The sequence below is a fragment of the Eutrigla gurnardus genome (assembly GCF_963514095.1).
Source record: "Eutrigla gurnardus genome assembly, chromosome: 17".
Classification (NCBI taxonomy): Eukaryota; Metazoa; Chordata; class Actinopteri; order Perciformes; family Triglidae; genus Eutrigla; species Eutrigla gurnardus.
The window spans coordinates 13,671,945-13,695,735 of NC_139928.1; the positions used below are offsets into that span (position 1 = coordinate 13,671,945).

General features: G+C 40.4%; 4 protein-coding genes across 4 annotated transcripts in view; 1 reads left to right on the forward strand and 3 right to left on the reverse strand.

Moving 5' to 3' along the window:
• LOC311027471 (tyrosine-protein phosphatase non-receptor type 2-like) overlaps positions 1–3,262 on the forward strand; it is an 8,458-nt gene extending 5,196 nt beyond the window's left edge. The window contains exons 5-7 of the mRNA XM_084031494.1: positions 413–621; positions 741–836; positions 1,430–3,262. Coding sequence (XP_083887620.1) covers positions 413–621; positions 741–836; positions 1,430–1,454 — 330 coding nt within the window. The 3' untranslated portion in view covers positions 1,455–3,262. The remainder of the gene's footprint in view (positions 1–412; positions 622–740; positions 837–1,429) is intronic.
• Positions 3,263–5,587: 2,325 nt separating this feature from the next.
• psmg2 (proteasome (prosome, macropain) assembly chaperone 2) lies at positions 5,588–8,262 on the reverse strand. Its single transcript, XM_084031563.1, has 7 exons — positions 8,075–8,262; positions 7,191–7,362; positions 6,911–6,969; positions 6,675–6,793; positions 6,421–6,600; positions 6,045–6,165; positions 5,588–5,936 (listed from the first exon to the last, which is right to left on the reverse strand). Exons 1-7 carry the CDS (start codon positions 8,129–8,131, stop codon positions 5,856–5,858), a joined length of 789 nt encoding a protein of 262 aa, XP_083887689.1. The 5' UTR covers positions 8,132–8,262; the 3' UTR covers positions 5,588–5,855.
• Positions 8,263–9,073: 811 nt separating this feature from the next.
• Positions 9,074–12,545, reverse strand: LOC311028020 (putative 2-ketogluconate reductase). The gene is made up of 6 exons (XM_084032292.1): positions 12,491–12,545; positions 11,507–11,885; positions 10,519–10,690; positions 10,181–10,359; positions 9,992–10,088; positions 9,074–9,323 (listed from the first exon to the last, which is right to left on the reverse strand). The coding sequence occupies exons 2-6, from the start codon at positions 11,880–11,882 to the stop codon at positions 9,167–9,169; spliced, it is 981 nt and encodes a 326-aa protein (XP_083888418.1). The 5' UTR covers positions 11,883–11,885; positions 12,491–12,545; the 3' UTR covers positions 9,074–9,166.
• A 1,228-nt stretch (positions 12,546–13,773) lies between these two features.
• On the reverse strand, positions 13,774–19,018 carry LOC311028019 (putative 2-ketogluconate reductase). Its single transcript, XM_084032291.1, has 6 exons — positions 18,897–19,018; positions 15,592–15,970; positions 15,246–15,417; positions 14,945–15,123; positions 14,748–14,844; positions 13,774–14,311 (listed from the first exon to the last, which is right to left on the reverse strand). Exons 1-6 carry the CDS (start codon positions 19,011–19,013, stop codon positions 14,161–14,163), a joined length of 1,095 nt encoding a protein of 364 aa, XP_083888417.1. The 5' UTR covers positions 19,014–19,018; the 3' UTR covers positions 13,774–14,160.
• Positions 19,019–23,791: the final 4,773 nt, after the last annotated feature.

The following is a 23,791-nucleotide window of genomic DNA, read 5'->3' on the forward strand; positions in this document are numbered from 1 at the left end:
TTCCCTTTATGTATATGGTTTAAAAAAACAGTTTTAACAATTTTTCAATTTAAAAATATATTCCCATCTAAAGGATTAGTCACAAGATGGTATCATATGGAGGTTTCATTGAACTTCTCTGCTTGAGGTTTAGATCTGATAATAATTGTGACACGGCTAGCTGAGACCAATAGGAATCCATTCGAGTCACTACATTGATTCACTGCATGATGGAGCATTCATTTCTGTTCAAATGTCTTTTAGTATGGGGCTATCTTTATCGTGCATGATTAGGCTAATAGCTGTTGTTGGCATCTACATTTATCGTCAACAGATTTTAAAGTCTTCATTACTCTCTCTTGAATTATTTTGTGTTTTATAGTAGAAAAAAAGTGGGAAAGTAATCTTCTCTCTGTGTTTACTTCCCGTGTAGAACCGGTGGCGGGAGTTATCAAGGGAAGATCAGAAACTGACACCGGAGTCTCCACCCTCAACTCAACCTCAGGCCAGGTGTCCGACAGAGCAATACAACGGCAGCCAACGGGGAAGCCAACTGGAGGAGGGAGGAGACTACAGACAGGATGGCAAAGTACCAGCACAGTCTCCTTGCAAGGAACAGGAGCAGGACGGCAGCACGGCACAGTCAGTACACTCTGGCCATTAGTCATAATCAGTTGATAAATGTTATGAATAGATCACTGGTGATTATTTATTTTACTGAACAGACAGCTGTTTACCCATTTACCTCCTTTTTTATACAGCAAGCGACGCAGAGAAGACAGCATCTCCAAATCAGGCACAGCCAAGACACCCCAAAGCAAGCCCAGGACAAATGACTCGGAGAAAAAGAGAAAAAGGTGATTATTTATTTTGGTAGAGAGCCCCTCGTTTTTCACACACAAGTATCAAATTGTTGTTACCGTCCGAGATGATCTGATCGGAACACCATCACAATTCCACTTTTGTATTCATTACACACTGTAGTTCAGTCAACACAGACTGTAGGAACACGATATACTCCATCACAGTTGTTCAGAAAAGGGGCTTCTGTTGGTACAATCCCTACATAATGTTCCATATTGGGCGATGTAGAAAATCCGCAGTTTCATTTTGCAGTTTCAGGCTTTCCCAGCTCATGACTCAACCTCCTCATAGCAGAAGTTAGACTTCATACTGAGCTGAGGCTCTCATTCTCTCTTAACCTCTCTCTCAACATTCTCAGTCATTTAGTGTGAAGCCATCAGTGTAGCTAACTGACACGGCGAGACGGTTCACCCTGATAAAGCACTTATTTCTGATGACTGTGCACCTCCAAAAATGGCTCACTAAGCTCATTTCTCAGAAGCCTTCCTTTGTTGTGTGACATGTCAGTGTTGTTCCAGTAATTCGGACCAAACTGCACCGTTTTCTGACGAGGTCTTACTCTGCTGTTGTGGTTCTTCTCGGACAGTTTGGGCTGCATTTGCTGCACATGACAAGAGCTGGCCTGTCCAGTGGGGGGGCAGTGTATCTTTGCCCCTCTCTGTGACAGCAACAACCATGAAGAGCACATTTACAGGACAAGGTTTACCCACAACTTTTAAAACGAACGCCCACTCTTGTATGTCGAGGTGTGTGTGTGTACTTGGTATCTGCTGTGTTTTTTTTTCTGTGAGGTTTTGCTTTACTTTTCATGATTTGCTTGGCTCCTGCGGTTTGGAGTTCACTATGGTTGCACTCTAGCATGGTGTGTGCGTGTGTGCGTTTGTGTGTTTTTGGCGTGTGTGTACATTTGTGGTTTCAGTGTTGAAGCTCTGAAATGTTGGAATAATGCAAGGTGCTAATTTAGGCTGTGCATCAGAATCAGATTTGGTGGCATCTTTTTTTTTATGTCTGTTCAATCCCGTCAAGTTATTGAGTATATTGGTGTAAAACAGTTACAACAACCACTAAAGCTTAGACCTCACCAAACTACTGCTTTGCAAATAAAACTGCAGCTGTTTTGTTGGCAACTAAGGGTGATGAGGACAGAGAATGTATGCATAATTGGTGGTCTCTCATACAGGAAGTACTGAAAGAGACCGGTACATACAAAGGAAGTATTCAGCAAAGATGAATACATTATTTTGTGTGATGACCGTCAATCCATCACGCAAAATGTGTTGGGGCTTTAGCTCTAAGTTTGTTGCATGTTCCTGTGGTTTTACTGCTGCTCCTAACTTTCAGAGTTGTTTCATGTGGTCTTCACATTTCTACACCTTAGAATGGCGACTTCCTGAACTGGTTTGTTGAACTTAAAGTGCACCAGTTGTATTTTGGCCTTGCTAAACTTCATTTGGTTGTTTGTCCAGGTCTAAGAGGCCTTTTTAATTAAATAGAAGGGCGGCCCATTGGACAATCAAAACATTTTGTTGTCTTTTCCTTTAGTTTTAGAGTTTTAGAACTAGATATTTAGGGCCGCAACTAATGATTTTTATTATCAATTTATCGAAGACGAAGAACATTTTGAAAAAAAATTATGTTGACTATTTTTGGTTTGAAAATTACTTTGATTTTACAAAATAGTATCTGATAATTTTTTGTCAATCATTTCACCTCTATAGATAAGTTTCCTGTGTAGATTCTGTTCCTTTCATAAGTTAAATGTAATATTAATTCTGATTTGAATAGGTTTTAGCAGCAAAAGGCACACGACTGTATAATCAATACATCCTACGAACAAAAAGCCCAAAGATATTAAATTTAAAAATATCAAATAGACAAACGCATAAATGAAACCAGAGAATTGTTTTCTTTTCTTTTTCATTTTTGCCTGGTCATTGACTTTAATTATTAATCAGTGATCAAAATTGTTGCTGATTAATTTTCGGTTCAGCAACTAATCAATTAATGGAATGATGATGAATGTTTCAGCTGTACTCCTACATCCTCCTGGGTCCATTTCACTCACAGTTAATCACATCTAATCACGTGTCCTAACGCTCTGCAAAAACTAAGCGGACACTTTATTGAAACTGTTTCAGCTACGAACGTCTGAAAAAAGTGTTGCTTATCGTTGCTTTCGCTGCATTAATACTCAATCTAATGTTGGTATGATCAAAGTGATCCAAGACACTGTATCGTGCCATAGCTCCTCCGAGCAGCTCAGCAAACCTTTTTTTAGATTTCCACTCTGTGGTTTCTAGCTTGTAAACACGATCAAGCTGAAAACGTTGACTTGATTACGTTGCATGAGTTCCTTTGATCACTCCTGAGCTTCACTGACACTCTACGGAAATAGTGTATTGACTTCAACCTCTTTATAAATACTTTGTGTCTTGTGACAGGGCGAAAACCAGTGACTGCTAACCACCTGCGGCCATGCGCCTACAGCCCTGGCAGCAAAGCCAACATCGGCAGGGATCTCCAGCTCTCTCCAAACCTCGGTGTCCTTCTTCCTCGACTCCAAACCACTCTTCTTCACCTCCACCACATCAGCCAGCTCTCTTTATCGCCTTTTTTTTTGTGGGTCCCAGCCCTGAAGCATTAGTCAGCCATCGCACATGTCCCGTTTCTTCCTCCCGTCTGCAGCGTGTCACTCCTCAATCTCTAACCTCAGCTCTCCCCACGTCTCCTCATCCTCTCTAAAACTGTTTACAGCAGACACTTCAACATTCTTTGAAGATAGCACATTTGAAAAGACGAACACACACCAGCGCTTTCTCCCTCAGTCACACCTCAACACAGCCTGCGCTGCTTCTGGAGTCAGAGAATCTGTTTATTGCTTTAATATTATTATTTTGCAGCTTTGTCATTCTATTATGGGTTTTTGCATTTGTGAAATTCAGACTGAGGCTAGGGGCTAAGCATTGCCGATATGTAATGCTGTTCATATGTGTATTTTTAGAGAACTTTTTTTTTTTTTTCAGAGGCAAACATAAATGTTCTATTTTTTATAAGAGATTACTTGAAGTTTTCCAGTGATGGGGTTGGTTTAATGAAAAGCACTGCCTCCTCCCACATGAGAAATTCAGTGGCATGTAATGTTTCCATGATGTACATAGTGTTCTTTTTAAAAGATGTGTGTAAAAAAGAGAGAAAAAAAGACATATTTTTGCTTGTAAAAAAACAAAAAGAACCACAATGTTACAGATTTGAATACAGTAGAAACCTGATTTGATGACTTGTTCTCCTTTTGAAATGAAATTGTCTTAAGTTTCTCTTTCTCTTAGAGCGTAATCTACAAATAAAACTGGTATTATCTAGTTTGCATAACAACTTGCCTTTGCTCTTTTCTGGTTACTGGTCACCACCAGCCTGATTGATTGGTTGAGTTGTCGTAAGCAGCGACTTTATTACATACTTGATGTAACTTAGAGCAATAATTTGGATTTTGATAAAGCACTCGTTGTTAAGGTTCCTTAATTCTGATGCTGACCTTGCTTAAAAAAATAGACTTTCCTGTGTTGATCTCCTGTAACTGGCCTACAATATACTAATATATGGGGCATGGCTAATGGCCATGGCTAATTAACGCACAGGTGGCCATCAAAAAGCTCATGCTGGTCATTTCCAGTTAAGTCAGGAGCGTTTGCTGAATCTGAGGTGTCACTCTTAAGAGCTCACTGTAAGAAGTAAAGAATACAAAAATGTTTTAATGTGTAGCTGCTTATGAAGACTGGAAACAATACCTGTAAGACAACCAGGGCATTAAAAACTACAAGTTGCCAGGCAACGAGCAGAAGTTCCTGCTCTCTTAAGCCAAGCACTAGCGTGTACACAAGTAACCGTTGAATGGCAACTTATTTCCAAACCCATGTTATTATTTTACGGATTAAAGAGATAACGTGTAAATTGGCGAGCTTTCGAGGTTTGTAAATGTATTACCATAGGATAGAGGCAAGCTAGCGGTTTTCACATTTCCAGTCTATATGCTAAGCTAACAGTTTATTGGTCATGATGCTAATATTATCCTAGCAATGCAAACTGCATGAATTCTAAAGCCTGTTGACTTTTACTTTTATAACGAAGGTGAAATTTGTTCCATAAGTTAATAATTTTTGTTGGCAAGTAGCCATAATATCTCTTAATCAAGTGGTATCAGTCTTTTCATTTACTATAACTTACCCCTGCCAAAAAGCAAATCAATGTATTTCATAAAATGTCTATTCCTCTAATAATGCTTTTATTATAGAACTAAATCTCAGAATACCTCAACTATCTTTAAGCCAATATTTGTCATTGGTTCAATAATATTGCTTTTAGGGCCAGCAGCATTTTTCAAATTGTCTTTTTAAACATACATTTTTATGGTTCCCTCTTTAAAAAAAAATATGTTGTCAGGACATTCCTATCCCACGAGCAGTCCGACACAGAAACCACCCAAAAGCAAAGATGCAGACTGAAAGGAAAACCTCAAACACAGCAAGGGAGTTTCAGAAAGTCAAAGTATGAATCAGAGTGCTCTCTTTTTACCACTATGCAAGTTGTTGTAACATGTTCGTAGAAAGGAATCAAATTACACAGGCGGGACTACCAGGAATACAGTGTGGCACCTGGCCAACCACTTTCAGTTAAGCGAGTGGAGGCAGGGTCCAGAGAGTAACACAATCGAAGCCTCAATCATTTTAGATATAAATTCACACTGAGGTCTTGTCGCAATCTTTTATTGAAAAGAACAATTCTTGGAAATCATATGCAATTCCTGTCAAATTGTGTCATTTGGTTTGATTGTAATCAAAATAAAGGAGATGGTGATGAATGTCAGAGAATGTGAGAGTTCTTATGGGTTCAGTTTATAACCAAGTTTGAAATCCAAGCCAGTTAAACTCAATATAATACATACAAGACTATGCTGTAGTTCCCAGAAGCTAATTATGAGCTAGAAATAGTAAAAACATACTGTATATATATATATATCAGAACAGTGCTGGAGGGATGCCGCTGCCAAAAAGAAGACTCCAGGAAGTTGGGATCTTCCATTTGCTGGGTTTCTGGCTCTGAAATGGGAATCGGGCTAAAGCATTAGAATTATAATCTTAGCAGTAGATCATCTTTGTCTTAATTGTAGGCAATAGGGCTCTGTAATCTAACCGTATGTCACTTACAGGATTGTCCAGCAGATGAAGCCAGTCGTTGAGGTGGTTGACCAGTGTGAAGGCGTCTGGGATGTTGTCACCTTCTGAACAGAAGAGAAGCAGCACAGCCAAGGCGAGATCCTCTGTACAACTGAACACAACATCCAGCACACATAATCAGACACACACACAAAAAAATCCCTTATGATTACTGGGTTGTTTTAACTGAATTTAAACATATATTGTAGTTGAGAAATCAGATTTTGTTATTATCATACTAAAGCTAGTCTGCAATATTTAAGTAGACTATTAGTCGATACACATAATACTATGTAACATTATATAAAAGGTTATTTTTGATGTCTTTAGGAAGTTGCCAACAGGTGATGTGACTTTGTCTTCATACCCGTCTGTGTAGAGTCCTTTGGTTATGCCCCCTCCAGGGACGTAAAGGCGTGGCTCTACGTTGGGGTCTGTCAGTTCCGGGAAAGCCGACACCCGCTCCATCTCCCTCCAGCCAAGCTCCTTCAACACATCCGCACTCTCCTTAAGCAGGGATGGAGTGACCAGGTACCTCAAAGTAGTGCTAACACGGACACATATCTGTTAGTAGAACTGCAAAAAGGCAAAGACGATGAAGTGGAGTGCATGGTCAGGTACCCTTTCATTTGTTGGTCATCCCTCTGGTAGGCGTGGCTGCTGGACAGAACTACAGTCTTGGAGAACCCGCTGGCTTTGATCCAAGACACGAGCAGCTGACGGAACTTTTTGGATTTTGTCTGCAATTTAAACAACATACAGTTAAAAAAGTAGACCTGAAACAAAACAAAAACACTAATTTGGATCATCAAATACAAAGAATCAACTCATGCTGATGCAACACAATGTGGTTTTACCGGAATAATTGGTGCCCTGATTTGAAGAACGGCCACCTTCAGTTCTCCTGCTGTGTAAACTGTTGACGAGAGATTATGGATTATATTTTATAATGTGGACCCAAAAGCTAGTGGCAGGAGACAAACCAATTTAACACTAATAACTTTCAGGACAGCGTTTTTTCCCCCCTACACATGCAGGTTATCAAACAAAATATTTTTATATTGTTAATTATTTTGGCCGTGTTTTGAAAAAATGATATTGGTACAGGGTTACTTCACATGTGAAATGTGATGGTACCTTCTGCAGGGGTGTGCAGCTCCTCAGCATCTTCTTTACAGGTGGTGTACGGGTTGTTTCCAGTCATGGGGATGAGACAGTCCGTGTGTATGTAGCCCACTCTGCTCATGTTGAGAGTGGACACAATGAGGTCCACAGCCAGCTGGCCCACATTACCCACAGCTACTGCTGGCTGGGGGGTTAGGCTTGGTGTTAGGCGTTTGATGCCATTTACAAATGTCATACAAACCAAACAATTCATCTAATAATTGAGAAAATAATCCTTAATGTAAATAATAATGAATTGCGCCACTATTTAAAACAGTCAAAGGGTAATAAATACATGGAAATGCATGGGTTATTATATACCTAATGATATAACATTTGTCTGCAAATTACTTTCACTTTTGGTGGTCTTTTATTTGTAGTTGAGTATATAAACAGTGTGGTTATTGGTACTTTTACTTTAGTAAATTATCTACTTCCTGTGCCGATGTGGATATGTGGTTCTGGGTTATTAATCTAAATAAAATTCTGGCCAAAACAGGAAGCAAGTGACCTAGTATTCTTTTATTTCCTCAGGTGTTTTTGTTCGGTGTGAGGTCAGAGGACAGAAACAGGATTAATACATTGATAAAGAAGGCAGGATCCATTATTATATCGCTAGATGTGTGAACTTGGAGTTGGCAACACTGGACTGCGTTGTTCAGCTGGATATGTTCTTTGGAATATAACGAACTCTTGCTAGTTTCTCAAAACATCCATCACGAGTTTTAAATACCAGAAGCGACAACAAGGCGGAAGACTCGTTAGTAAGTTAAACAAGGAAACCACCACTAACGTAACACACTTTTTTTTTTTATGTCCGTCCAAATGAAACCAAAAACTCAAGAAGTGTCACTCACCATGACGAGGGTGAAATCTTTGAAGGAGGGCGGTGAGTTTTGTGAAGAGATAAACATGGTGGCTTTTTTTTTAGCAGAGCCAAACAGATACTGAGTGGCAGGTTTAAATGTAATTATATTGTTATCTAAAATTATATTCTCCCGGTTTCTATCTTCATGCCTGCTTGTGTGTGTGTGGACCTACTGGGCTGTAACTCTGCGGCGAGGGTTGATGACAGAGCGGCTTTAGTAGCCGCTTGAAATGCCTGAATGAAATTAATCTTAAAAGGCTTATTTGTGGGGGAAAGTATATAGGTCTGTACCGACTGTACAAAAGGGCGTTTATATATTCTCATCTTTCCTGTAGGATATATAGTTGAAGTAGTGTTTTAGGATTTTCTTATATAATCAGGCAAATGAACGGTCAAATCGCAGCTTCGCAAAGATTTCGTGCGTAGCAGAGATGTTCAACTTCCCCCTTTTCAAGCAGCGAAATCTCCGACAGAACAGTTACATTTACAACTGCAACAATTACTACTACTACCACCATATAAGGGCGAAAATATAGCCTATACAGTCAGATAAAATAATAAAATAGCGAGCATTTACAGTTTGAGATGAAAGTAATCATAAAACCAAAAATTATGAGTGTAAATGAAAGGAAGCAATTATCTAATAATATATGCATGTATTGCCTCTGCAAATAATCAAAAATGGTAATAAAACACTGTAGCAACATACCCATCCTTTGCATAAAATGTCCAGTGTTATTTGAATTGAGCAAATCACCATCTAATGGAAATGTGCAGAAACTTTACTATTAATCATAACATCTCATGCTAATGCCGTGTGCCAGTACTATTGATACATTTAATGCATTATAAACTCTTATACCTCTTGACGAAATCAACCTTTATTTGAAATTTGCATCCCATTTTACAGGTAATCATCATAATTATACAATTACACATTTTCTAATTGGTGAATCAGTTCAATCAAGTGTATTGTAACACAAATAAACAGCTGATATGGACAGAAAAACACATGTACAAACTAATGTATACAATGCATCCTGTATTATGAAGAGTCTAACATGAGCTACCATCATTGAAGTCATTTTAGTTTCACTTCATTGGGAATCGTTTGGCCGTTCAGTACAGCCAAAGCATTTTCTAACATCCCCTGCACTATCGTTCCTGTGGTAGTGTAAGTGTTGGTGCCAATGTGGGGGGTGATCAGCACATTCGGGAGGCCAAGGAGAGGATGATCCCTGCACAAGATGAAGAAGAAGAGTTTTAGGGAGCCAGCAAGAAGTTTGGTTAAGTGTTGGTAAATGTCAAACTCTGCTTCTATTCACTATTATTAGCTAGCCGCCTTGTTATGTCTGGAAACATAGTGGATGAGAGAAAAGTTGCAGGCCAGACAAACAAAACAAGCTAAAATCCTTGAAAAACCATCACAGAGCTGTACAGAGCTACAGGGTGACAAAGCTCCGTACTTTCATAACTAATACTGATATATTTAGCATAATATACACATTTGTGCAATACAAAATACTGCTTACGGCAGCTTTAAAGGAACATAGACAGAATGATCATTTATATGTGTAGTCAGCTATACGTCTGCACCTCCTCTTCACTCTCTTTTCAGACCTTGTCATGAAAAGGCATTGTCAACTCATGCTGAATTGTGTCCTCTGTGATCCATTTATGAGGAGGTACATTTTTGTACAATAAAAGTGAGACTATGCAACTTGTGTGAGGAATTGACGCATTAACGTCAAGCACAAAGCAATCTTTATCTAAAGCAAGAGTATGCTTTATTGATTATTATAGTATGGGGACAACATTTTATTCAAAGAGGAAGAAAGTTCTTCTTTCAAAAGTTGAATAGTCTTATTTAATGAATTGTGAATCAGGTTGAAGTGTGTGGTGAGACCTTGGTAAAGGTTCAGGGTGAGTCACATCTAACGCCGCTCCACGAATGGTTCCAGACTGCAGAGCTTCGACTAAAGCATCCTGGTCCAAAGTCAGACCTAAAGCATGAAAAGAATAGATTAAGCATCACTCTTTTTCTTTAACCAGGATTAATAAAGTTTGGGGGACTTGGGGAAATCAGGCATCTTACCTCTGCCGATGTTGACCAGCGTTGCTGTGGGTTTCATGAGGGACAGCTCTCTGTGGCCGATCAGGCCTTTGGTTTCAGGGGTCAGGGTTAACGCCAGCATGACAAAGTCCGACTCTTTCAGGAGGTCGTCCATGTTCTCACAGTAAATCGCACCCACCGCCTGCTCATCTTCAACACTCCTGAACAGCAGAGAGAGAAGATGAAGCTGACCGTAACATTGTCTCATTTGCTTTGGAATATCCGGTTATAGTAGTATACAAAATCTTTTTTTGGTTATTATTGGATTTTGACATGATATTCTATCTTCTATTTGAATTATATCGGAATCAAACGTTTACCTCCTGGTCCTGTTGTGATACAGGATCTTCATGTTAAATCCTTTGCCTCTTTGAGCAATTTTGGAGCCAATATGTCCCATTCCAATAATCCCAAGAGTCGACCCTGTGACTTCATCTCCCATCAGGCGTAGTGGTATATAGTTGATGTTGGGGTCAAGACATATTCGGTGACCTACAGAAAAACAAGACATTCTCTCAAACTAGATTTCTTTTATCACCAATGCCACATTGAGGACGGTACTGCCTCTTGGTGCTGCTTGTATTTAAAGTGCACATTTCAAAACCTTACAACGTGCTTGTGGACACTGAAGCATAATAACTTAGAAAAAATGATAGGTGTTCAGTTAGGACTTTAAACAACCAAGACAGTTTGCTGAGGGCCCAGGGGGAAACTGCCACAGCCTCGGGCCCAGGACAGAAAATAAACAACCTATAGGCACTTTGTCGCGTCCAAGAACAAACACGAAGTTACGATTAGTTTTGTCTGTCTCATGATTTCCTGTTTTATTTTGAAATCTAACTCTCCACTCGTTTCAGGTAACTTCCCCCTGTGTTTTCCACAGGTCACAGTCCGGTCACAGGTCCCATTACCTTGTGTATATATAGTCTGCGCTTCCCGTTGTCCTGTGCCAGCCACGTTAGCCCAAGTCAGGTTTTGAATTCTCTTACGTATTTTGCCATAGTCTAGCTTAACATTATTTTGATACTTTGTTTTGCCTTTGTCCTGTATCGTTGTTTTCCTCTCCGTGAGTGATTTTCCTTTCCTACTTTGTTATTAAAATATTGTTCACTTTGTCTTGGAGTCTAGCATTTGGGTTCACGTCAAAAGTTCAGTCGTGACACACTTCCATTGAAACACACTAAAGTGGGCGTGTTTGAGACAGAGGGTGAAAACACAAAATAAAAATATTAACCTGGTAATTAGCATACTATGTGACACTTTAAATTAGTTTTGTCCCCTGAGAGACACGTTGACATATTGACTCACCTTCAACGATCCTGCGTGCCGAGGCCAGAAGCAGACCCATCGCCATATCTGCGGTGGCGTCGCTCACCGCACAGGGAGTGTTGGTCACCTTCACTCCTAGACCGGTGATGTACGGCACATCCATGTGGTCGATGCCCGCTCCTCCGCTTGCAATCACCTTCAGCGAGGGAAGCAAACTGAGCAGCGAAGGTGTCGCTGCCGGGTGGGCCTTCCACATCAACAAGGCCTGGATTTTAGGCCCGTGCAGCAGAGGGTTTTGAAGGAGGTCTTTGAGGGGAATGATTTGGAAGTGTTGCGTTATTAAGCCCATCACCTCTTCAATGTAACCTTGTTCGCCCACCTCTGAGATCAGAGCCCATGGCTTGTTATCTTCCATGACCTGGAGGTAAAAACAGTTTGATGAGCATAATTTTAAAGGTCCCGTATTATGCCACATGGACTTTTTGCACTTGTTGACGTCTTAAACATAAATCTGTTCCCCTTGTGTGTCTCACTATTGCTCCATCTAATGGCCATCAGAATAGTTGAATCCACCAAATGTCCACCATTGTGATTTCTATCTTCTAACATGCTCCTTGCTCTGTTGGCTGCAACACTCCACACAGAAGCCTGTATATGTTTCTATTGTCTGAGAAAATGTGCCCACAGATGTCGGGAAAATGTTTGTGTAAAAAAAATCATTTCACAGAAGACAGCTAAAGTAATTAAATTTACATAGCAATTACATGCAACCATAACGAGATCCTCTGGTTTAAATAAACAACGAGTAGTCATTATTATTATTAAAGATGACTCTGAATTAGTCACATCAGTTTATTTCATTTTAGCCGTTGAATATCTTCACACTTATCTGGTGCAACACTCTTTCTCTGGATTAATCATTATTTTCATGTATAGCCGGATAAAACCACCTGTTAAAAGTGGCATCACACAGAAAACACTGCAGGTCGTGTTGAATGATTTAATGATGAAAAATGTACTTACAAGATGCAGACCAAAAGCAGACAGGCATCAGAGGCAAAACACCAAAAGGCAGGCAGGAAAGCTGAAGCAGGTCTGACGTCTTAACACAGAGATGACATACGATTAACTGAAACAGGGAGAACAAACAGGCGGGGACAACCTTAAGGCAGGAGGAGTGATGGGGAGAGAGAGAGAGAGTGTGTGTTTATGTGCTGGGAAATGTCTTTTGCAGATTATTGCGATCAAAAAAAGACATCCATTATCTGTACTGAACTTTGCAATAACAGCATTATCTTTTTAAAAACATATGGTTATAAAAATGGGAGTGGCTCAGTGCGAACCTCTTCTTGTGCGGTCCATGAGTAATGTCTTGATACCATGAGTAAAGTCTGGCCCATTGTGTTGGTCATCGTTTCTTTATAGAATTTGTGCAAATGTTTCTTCAAAGGGCAAGTTAAGCAAATGTAGCAGCAAATACAGTAGAATATTCAAAGGTTTAAATACAGCTTATTAAGAGCATGCAAACTGGCAGTTAACCCTTTATGACCAAGCATGCACAAATGCTTCTATCATTAACCCAACATGGGAAAGGTATAAGATAATGGAAGATGTTGCTCGTGTTCGCCTCAAGTGATGTCGTCCAGATGACAAAGCCACAGAGCATCAAATATTTTCTCAACCGCAAGAAAGAAATGTCAACTTAATGTATAGCCAAAGCCTACAGCAGTGATGTTTTACGGTCTGTTTGAGGGGGGCTGGAGCTACCCGAAATTGTTCCCAAGCCCCCCCAAATAATTTGGCTTTTTCTTTTATTTTTAAATTTTTTTTTTTTTTTGTTATTTTCAGAATAATCTCAAACTAATGAAAGGGTATGCATATCGTTTTAGGATTATAGAAAGATATAGTCTGTAGAAAGAATATACTTTAGAAATAAGGATTTCTGTAAAACCTATTTTTTTTTTTTACAGTGTATCCTCATTTTGCCGGAATAAATACAGAATAAATCGATACAAAATACAGTTATTTGGATAAAGTTCATATTTATGTTGTCAGATTTCACATGCACCTGATGTGGAGGCGCTGACTGCTTGCCTAATTTTCTGATTTTTTTTCTGTGAAGGAGGCAACTCCATTGCAGGCCCTGGTGGAAAGCAGTTTGTTAGCCTGTCAACACTAGCAAGGATTGTCTTGCATTTCTCAGTTCCAAGTTGTAGACAATATTGCCCAATGACTATGAATTGAACCTTGATCAAACAAATGCAAAAAGCTTGGATTCTAGCATTAAACCAATGTGGAAGAGATATAAGATAATGTGAAATTGGTTTATTATGACAAGGTGGAGTAATATGAAAAAAAAGATGAATCACATGATGCATAATGTAAAGTATAGCAAGGAAGGAGGAGTGTGAGAATTGATAATAACAGAGATGAGCAAAAATGTCATTCAGTCAAAACAAAGTTGTAGACTGCATTTGAATGTTTAAATCATCATTACCATATTATTGTGTCATTTCATATACAAACAGAGTGGTATTAACATTTGCTAACTGATTAATTCGTAATCCTATCGTAATGTAAATAATCGTGTTCATGATGGCAGAGCATTGGACAGAACAATTCAACTGTATGGACTTCATCTTGGATTAGGGAAACAGTTAGAACTACAGACAGGTGAGCTACCGTTCATAAAGTCATTTTACTTCATTGGGAATAGATTGGCTTTTTAGTACAGCCACAGCGTTTTCCACCATCCTCTGCACCATCCTTCTTGTCGTGGCGTAGGTGTTGGTGCCAACGTGGGGGGTGATCAGCACATTAGGAAGGCCGAGGAGGGGATGATCCCTGCAGAATGATGGAGAAGAAGAGTTTTAAGGAGCCAGCAACCAGTTGGTTGGGTGTCGGTAAATATTAAACTACTTCAGAGCTGCCGGTTGATAATTATCTGTATGTCAATAACAAATAGTGTCCATTAGTTAACCCCCCTCCCCCAAAGAAAACAAAAAAACAACAACTTTGTATACAAATGCTTGGATCTCTGAATACCTTGTGTTAATGCATGTGTTCCTCCGTCATCTATTTACAGAAGGTTAATATTTGTACAGTTAAAGCGGGATTATGTAACTGGCAGTCAAGAACTGAAGTAAGACTGTAACAGAAAAACTCCTCAGTGTATCAAGAGTGTGTTTTATTAATGTATGGGGCCAAAATTAAATTAAGTTCTTCTTTGAAAAGTTACAAAGTCTCTGATTGTGATTCAGGTTGAAGAGTGTGGTGAGACCTTGGTAAAGGTTCAGGGTGAGTCACATCTAACGCCGCCGCATGAATGGTTCCAGACTGCAGAGCTTCGACTAAAGCATCCTGGTCCACAACCAGACCTGAGGCATGAAAAGACCAAAATTAGATTACTGTTTCAGAAAAACTTCATTGAAATGTTTCTTTTAACCAAGATTAGTTAAGGAGGCACGTTATCTACACCTCTGCTGATGTTGACCAGCGTTGCTGTGGGTTTCATGAGGGACAGCTCTCTGTGGCTGATCAGGCCTTTGGTTTCAGGGGTCAGGTTTACCGCCAGCATGACAAAGTCCGACTCTTTCAGGAGGTCGTCCATGTTCTCACGGTAACTCGCACCCACCGCCTGCTCATCTTCAACACTCCTGAACAGCAGAGAGAGAAGATGAAGCTGACCGTAACATTGTCTCATTTGCTTTGGAATATCCGGTGATAGTAATGAGTATAAAAGTTGGCAAACTTCTAAATGAATGAATCAAACGTTTACCTCCTGGTCCTGTTGTGATACAGGATCTTCATGTCGAATCCTTTGCCTCTTTGAGCAATTTTGGAGCCAATTTGTCCCATTCCAATAATCCCAAGAGTCGACCCTGTGACTTCATCTCCCATCAGACATTGCGGTATATCGGTGGTCTTGGGGTCAACAGCTATTTGGTGACCTACAGAAAAACAGGACATTCTCTCAAATTAGTTGAAGGTTTATACTTACGCCACTTGGCCTTCTGTGACAAACAATTTATGAGCAAATTATATATATATTTTTTTTTTGTTCCCTTTGAGAAAAATTCATTATTTTGGTCGATATAAATGAATGAAACATAGGCTTGACTCACCTTCAACGATCCTGCGTGCCGAGGCCAGAAGCAGACCCATCGCAATATCAGCGGTGGCGTCGCTCACCACACCGGGAGTGTTGGTCACCTTCACTCCTAGACCGGTGATGTGCGGCACGTCCAGGTGGTCGATGCCCGCTCCTCCATTGGCGACCACCTTCAGCGAGGGAAGCAAACTGAGCAGCGAAGGATCGGCCGCTGGGAGGGCATTCCACACTAACAAGGCCTGGATTTTAGGACCGTGCAGCAGAGGGTTTTGAAGGAAGTCTTTGTGACAGATGATATGGAAGTGTTGTTTCAGTATGTCAGTGACCTCTTTAATGTAACCTTGTTCGCCCACTTCTGAGATCAGAGCCCATGGTTTGTTGTCTTCCATGACCTGGATTTAAAACGATACAAGTTTGACAAGCACATAAACTCTTCTTTTATCTCGTTAACATCTCTGCCCCGGGCCCCCAGGTAACCGGTCTATCACAGGGCTGACATGTAGAGACAGAGGTAACCAGTCTATCACAGGGCTGACATGTACAGACAGACAGGTAACCAGTCTATCACAGGGCCGACATGTAGAGACAGACAGGTAACCAGTCTATCACAGGGCTGACATGTAGAGACAGACAGGTAACCAGTCTATCACAGGGCCGACATGTAGAGACAGACAGGTAACCAGTCTATCACAGGACCGACATGTAGAGACAGACAGGTAACCAGTCTATCACAGGACCGACATGTAGAGACAGACAGGTAACCAGTCTATCACAGGGCCGACATGTAGAGACAGACAGGTAACCAGTCTATCACAGGGCTGACATGTACAGACAGACAGGTAACCAGTCTATCACAGGGCCGACATGTAGAGACAGACAGGTAACCAGTCTATCACAGGGCTGACATGTAGAGACAGACAGGTAACCAGTCTATCACAGGGCCGACATGTAGAGACAGACAGGTAACCAGTCTATCACAGGACCGACATGTAGAGACAGACAGGTAACCAGTCTATCACAGGGCCGACATGTAGAGACAGACAGGTAACCAGTCTATCACAGGGCTGACATGTAGAGACAGACAGGTAACCAGTCTATCACAGGGCCGACATGTAGAGACAGACAGGTAACCAGTCTATCACAGGGCCGACATGTAGAGACAGACAGGTAACCAGTCTATCACAGGGCCGACATGTAGAGACAGACAGGTAACCAGTCGATCACAGGGCCGACATGTAGAGACAGACAGGTAACCAGTCTATCACAGGGCCGACATGTAGAGACAGACAGGTAACCAGTCTATCACAGGGCTGACATGTAGAGACAGACAGGTAACCAGTCTATCACAGGGCCGACATGTAGAGACAGACAGGTAACCAGTCTATCACAGGGCCGACATGTAGAGACAGACAGGTTACCAGTCTATCACAGGACCGACATGTAGAGACAGACAGGTAACCAGTCTATCACAGGACCGACATATAGAGACAGACAGGTAACCAGTCTATCACAGATCCAACATGTAGAGACAGACAGGTAACCAGTCTATCACAGGGCCGACATGTAGAGACAGACAGGTAACCAGTCTATCACAGGGCCGACATGTAGAGACAGACAGGTAACCAGTCTATCACAGGACCGACATGTAGAGACAGACAGGTAACCAGTCTATCACAGGACCGACATATAGAGACAGACAGGTAACCAGTCTATCACAGATCCAACATGTAGAGACAGACAGGTAACCAGTCTATCACAGGGCCGACATGTAGAGACAGACAGGTAACCAGTCTATCACAGGGCCGACATGTAGAGACAGACAGGTAACCAGTCTATCACAGGGCCGACATGTAGAGACAGACAGGTAACCAGTCGATCACAGGGCCGACATGTAGAGACAGACAGGTAACCAGTCTATCACAGGGCCGACATGTAGAGACAGACAGGTAACCAGTCTATCACAGGGCTGACATGTAGAGACAGACAGGTAACCAGTCTATCACAGGGCCGACATGTAGAGACAGACAGGTAACCAGTCTATCACAGGGCCGACATGTAGAGACAGACAGGTAACCAGTCTATCACAGGACCGACATGTAGAGACAGACAGGTAACCAGTCTATCACAGGACCGACATGTAGAGACAGACAGGTAACCAGTCTATCACAGGGCTGACATGTAGAGACAGACAGGTAACCAGTCTATCACAGGGCCGACATGTAGAGACAGACAGGTAACCAGTCTATCACAGGGCCGACATGTAGAGACAGACAGGTAACCAGTCTATCACAGGACCGACATGTAGAGACAGACAGGTAACCAGTCTATCACAGATCCAACATGTAGAGACAGACAGGTAACCAGTCTATCACAGGGCTGACATGTAGAGACAGACAGGTAGATTGACTGTATGCACTAATAGAGGCTTCATAGCAAACATTTGACATTTAGGGAAATAAGCTTATTCACGTTCTGGTCAGAGGAGAAGAAGGTAAGGAAGGTGTTACTTCATATTTCCCAGACAGACATTACAGTTCTATGACAGGACAATACAAATGAGTCATGACGTCACAGCATTGCACACTAATCACACTTTCCAAGATGGTTGCCGGCTAGTTACTCAAATCACTTCTCACTTAATACACACATTTATAAACATAAATAAGAACTAGTGATGCATTCAAAGGTTACATATGAAAAATAAGAACTTGTGTAGGATGTTTCAAATATTGGGAACGAACAGGAGAGCACTCACAAGTGTGTTGATCTCCTCTGCTCGTGAACCAGGAAGAACTTCTTAGCATTTGTCGAGGATTTCAAAATAAGAGCTCAGTCCTTCAACAACCCTGGCACTATAATTTCTCCTCTTCCTAATCATTCAACTATTTCTACTACAGAATAAAACTTAAAATACTCATCAATGATTTGTATTTTCAGTAGTATCAGTGTTATATAATATATATTAAATAATCAGGGCCCGGGTATTTTAGTCATATTTCTTTATTTATATATGCCACAGAAAATTTAAATAAAATAGCTTTTTGTTTGTTGTTTTGGAGAAAATATATATTCAGTATGAAAAAGTAAATAAAATAGATTTAATTTATTTACAAAGAATATATCAATTACCTTAACCTGGAGACAGATTCAGAACATTAAATTAATTTTGTAATTATATACCCAAACTGCACCAAACACTCCATCATCCCTCCCTTCTATCCCATAAATCTCTTAATTCCTACAACAATTATATTATAATCCAGTACCCAAAATACGCTCATTATAAACTCTTAATTGCAAAGTGGACGACAGGCCTACCTTTTTATGTTGCAGCTTGCACCCAGATCTGTGCATGTTTGTCACTTTAAGAAGCTGGGACCCTCGTGCTGGACCCCACAGACTCCTCACACAGCGGACATAGCGGAGACTTTGCATTCCAGCTGATATTGTCAATACAGAATTTTATAATTTTACACAAAAAGGATACGCAGTGATTATTATCTGCAAACCTGGATGAACATGCTTCAAGCGGTAATCAAGGGGGAATGTTTACTTTACAAAAAACGTTGTAAAATGTGTTATATATTTTAAAATGTGCATGTGGTGAAAGTCCACAGTTCAAATTGCTATGAATAAATTATTAACTTGTGGGTCAACTGAACAATCCCAAATAAACTCATGCTCACAAAGAAAAAGTATCAAATATGTCCAGAAAAGTAGTTGATTAGTGTTTTAAAGGGGATCAAAATCTCATGTCATTCTTTGTTTGTTGAGTTCTCACCTTATGCTGTCGTTTGAGGAGTTTTTCTTAATCCCGTTCTGTTTATTTACAGTTACAAAGAGGAGGATGTGTGAGGAGTAAAAACTGGTGGTTAAGAGGAAAGGGTGGAAGTAGACAGTTAGTTGACCTTTGATAAACAAAGAAATGTTGAGAGGACGTCCTACACCCAGTGACAAGAGGAGGAGAGGAGGGGAGGAATTCATTAAGCACAAACCAGGAAGATTGCACAAGAAGAAGACAAGTCAGTAAACTGTATTTATGTATATAGCCTACAGCACTTTTTAAAACAATATTTACAAAATATTCAGCAGAATGAGGGAAAATAAGGACTTTTAGTCTAAGTATAGCCTCATGGGAGCAAGCAGTTTATGCGGGGTCAGGGTGTGTTTCTGCTGTTTTCTCGCCCTCTTTTCAACCAGCTAAAATGCACTTAAAGGTCAGAGTGCAAAACAAGACCACATATGTAGATGCAGTCAAGAGGGTGAATCAGAGGAGAGAGATTTATACAGGAAAGAAAAAAGGAACAAATGAAGGTAAAGTGTGGATTTATTTAAAGAGTAAAGTCACTTTTATTGCAGGAGTCATAAACGCCACAATGGTATCAAAATCAAAAACCGAAAGAAAACAATTAGTCCTAAAAAGCAGCAGCAACTAATTAACACGGTGATGGGAGGAGGTGAGGACTGATCTCAGTCTTCAGGCAAGCCAGCAGACATCACAGATTTGTGAGCAAAATGATGGTTTTGCTGTTGCAATGAAGATTTACTGCCAAGTCTACAAGGGCACAAGGAACAAGAACATCCAACTGGGAAGTCCCTTCCACAATGCTGGGAGAGTGGCAAAGCAAAGGGAGAATATTATGAGTAAACAGTAAGTAAAACGTCTAAATAAATGGGATTACATGGGAAAAGACACAAACCTTACCCAGGGAATCTGACATGGATATTTCCCCCTGGGTTGATTTTTTGTCATGTTTTTTTCTCATTCATTTCCGAAGGTGGTCTTCTGATTGTTTCCAACTAAAGGTTGAGACTGAAAACCCCTGCTCTTTAGGACACAAATGTAAATTTTACACGTAACCACTAGGTGGCAGTAATGCATTAACCTGTGTCTGGCAGCACAGTGACTTCACTTGTTTCAATGGGCTGAGCTCAGGCTGTTTGATGGATGACGCGAGTTGAAGAAGCATATCAGAAGATTCAGTAGACATTGCCAACCTTTCTGGCCTGTAATCATCTTCTTCTGACCCATTAGGTCAGTTAAGAAACATACGCAGGTTATGGCCATGTTAATAATAACGCTAACAACAGCTTTGTTTTATCAACACGTTCCAGTGAGCAAACATACACGATACAAAGCTGCTAAATGGAATTCAGCCATCGTTCATTTCATTATTTAAACCTATGTTTGTCCTACTGTTACAAGTCAAAACGTCTTCTGTGAAAGTGGTCTATCAGTCGCAGAGAAGTTAAGAGAATTTTACATAACTATAGCCTTATAGCACGACTGTATTTTAGCTGGTTTGTTGGGAATTAACTTGTTTTAAAGGTTTATTCATCCTTTTCTGTTAACATACAACCATACTATGAGTTTTAACACACATTTAACAGTGACTTACTGAATGTATTTGAACATTATATATATTTTTTTATTTTCATTTTATGAACATGGGACGAAACAGCAATTCGACTTCCCTGAAGCCAGAGCAACAGGGAAGGCCATGTGTGCTCGGCAGCTGCAGATCAGCAGCTTACCTGTTGTGTAATCTCCCTGAACTATCGGCTCCTCTTTTCACTCCACCGCCACGCCTACTCCTCTTCACCTCCTCCCATCTCCCCATCTCACCTGTTGTGGTATTACTGTAATGCCAAATAGTGCCACAAGGCCTCTTCTTTTAATGAGAGTTGAGAGTTGTGCACACAGTGCTGCCCCTTTTCTCCCACCAACAACCACAGCAGATTGTTTGAGTTGGTGCAGGTTCCAACCAGTATACCACAAACTTTCACCGGCATTTTCTCATCCACCTTTCTTGTCCTCCATCTTTTTAGATTTTTAGATTTTTTCTCCTGAATGTGTTGGAGGAAATTTCTTCAAATATGGTACAAATATCCACCTGGAATCAATGATGAAATAATTGGATTCAAAAGTGAACGTTACTGTGACCTCACATCCATCCCATTGTCATGATATCCTACTGATTAGATTTTGGTGGTCAAAGGTCACTGTGACCTCATGTCAGTTCCTTATGACTCAGGAATGCCTTGAGGGAATTTCATCAAATTTGGCTCAAATGTCCGCTTGGAATGATGGATTTACTGATTAGATTTTGGTGGTCAAAGGTCACTGTGACCTCACAAATCATGTTTTCTGCCATACCTCAAGAATTTATATTTTTCTTATCATGATCAGGATAAAATGATGAAGTGACGTTATTTTAGACAAACTTGGCTGGCTGGCAGAAGCATACAATCGAAGGCCGTAATTCAAGTTTGTATTTTAAGGACACAGGAGTTCAAAGCAACAACCTCCTAATAAACCTTTACATCATGACTCAACAGAGTTGCGTGTCATGATCTCATGTTTGTTGACAGGTGAGGATTTTACCTGTTGTGTCACAGCTGTCATGCTACAGCACAAAGGAGACTTGCTGACGTGAGTCCACAGCCTCATCTTGACTCAGCTTATCGTCGCCGCAGAGCCGCTTGAAGTCGAGGTGTAGTTGTTTCTCACTCAGCTTCCTCTGAGCAGATAAAAATAAAACTCCAAAACAATGCACATCACTTTGTAGGATTTATAAATGATGGTAGCGCTGCGGTGTCATATCTGCTTTCTTCTTTTTTTCTGACAGAGGTAAATTGCAATTCTATATATATAACGATTTTCTGTCACATCCAGAGACAAACTCATTAAAGTGATCTGCAAAGAGTCAGCAATGATGCAGGTAAATGCTGGTAATATGCATCAATATTTAGATAAAATGGTTTGGTTTGGAGTCCTGTTTGGGGTATTTGCATTTATATTTTTGAAAATATCGTTTAAGTTGAATTTACTTACTTTGTGGGGACATTTTTTGCATATTTCAGATACAATCCTGCACAGTCCTGCATATTTTGTTAAACCTTTATCAATAGCTGGCACTTCTCTGAGCATTATATATATTTTCAGACTCTCTGGGAGCAGTTCTGAGAAGTAACAATAAAAGAGTGTAAAACATTTCAAAATGCTCTGAAATTATGAAAAGTTAAACTTTTCGCATAAAAAATGGCCCTTGTGAGTGTTTTTCAGGATTTTCATGGTGTATGAAACCACAGGAAATAGCTGAAAATTTGATGAAGAGATAATCGTCTAATTGCATCACATTATTACATGTGTAATTGCAGTTAAGAAAACAGTGAATATGTATGTGTGTATGGTTGGGTTTGTGTGCATTTAGCTGATTAAACTCTCGAGACATCCTCCTTTTTTTAAATGTTTGCATCAAAATTATAATGTGGCTGTTTGTGCTGCCTTGTGAGAAAACAAACAAAAGAAATTAAGATGAAATGTAAATTAAAAACTTCCTCCATTCCTGTGTATTTGCTGTTTGAATTTATAGCTACGAAAAATAATGTACTACCCACATAATTTAACCCAAAACCACTACCTTTCCTAAACCAAGTTAAACACTTATTTCAACCCAAACCAACTGGCCAGGTCAATAAAAGTGTGCTAGTTAAATACATGCATGTCTTCAGTGACTCAGGCTTTCTCCCAGGAGTTTTCCCTCCTGAAGGTGCTGTTGTCTTGCAGGAGTTCAACAGAGAGTTCACACCTTTGTCTCCCTAATGTTTCTGAGGAAGCTCAGCACGCAGCTCTCAGCTCTCAGCGTGTCTTGGTTGAGAATAAATTCACCTGTCCGCTAATCCAGTCAGCCTGAGCATTAGTCCGCTGCTCATGACGCAGAGGTTGACTAGAGCCGTCCTTGTTCTCTGAACGCTGGAGGATCAACTGCTCCTCCTCTGATGTCCAGTGACACACGCTTTGTCTTTTGATTCAGTATCATTCAGAATACACCAAACAGCTTTAATAATATTACATATTGTTCAGTCATTTTTCAGATTCGGTACAATCTTAAAAATGAGAACTGGAACAGAAACCGTAACAAAATACTGATGATGCATTCCTTCTCCTTTTGTTGTGGAGAACTGTTGAATGTGTAACTTTCAGAGACTTTTCCTCCAAAGATCACGGTCCTCAGCCGAAGGGATGGCTGCCAGAGAGCTTAGCTCACCTCCAAACTTTGGCCACAGTCCTCGGCGGGTTCAGAACAACACAAGGTTAGCTCTGTTAGATAACAGATTATCAGTGAGGAGAGGTTTGGTCCTCCACTGTGCAGCTCAGTAGATTCTTCGTCCAGCACCAGCTACTTAGCCTCATCTTTAAAGCCGATGTT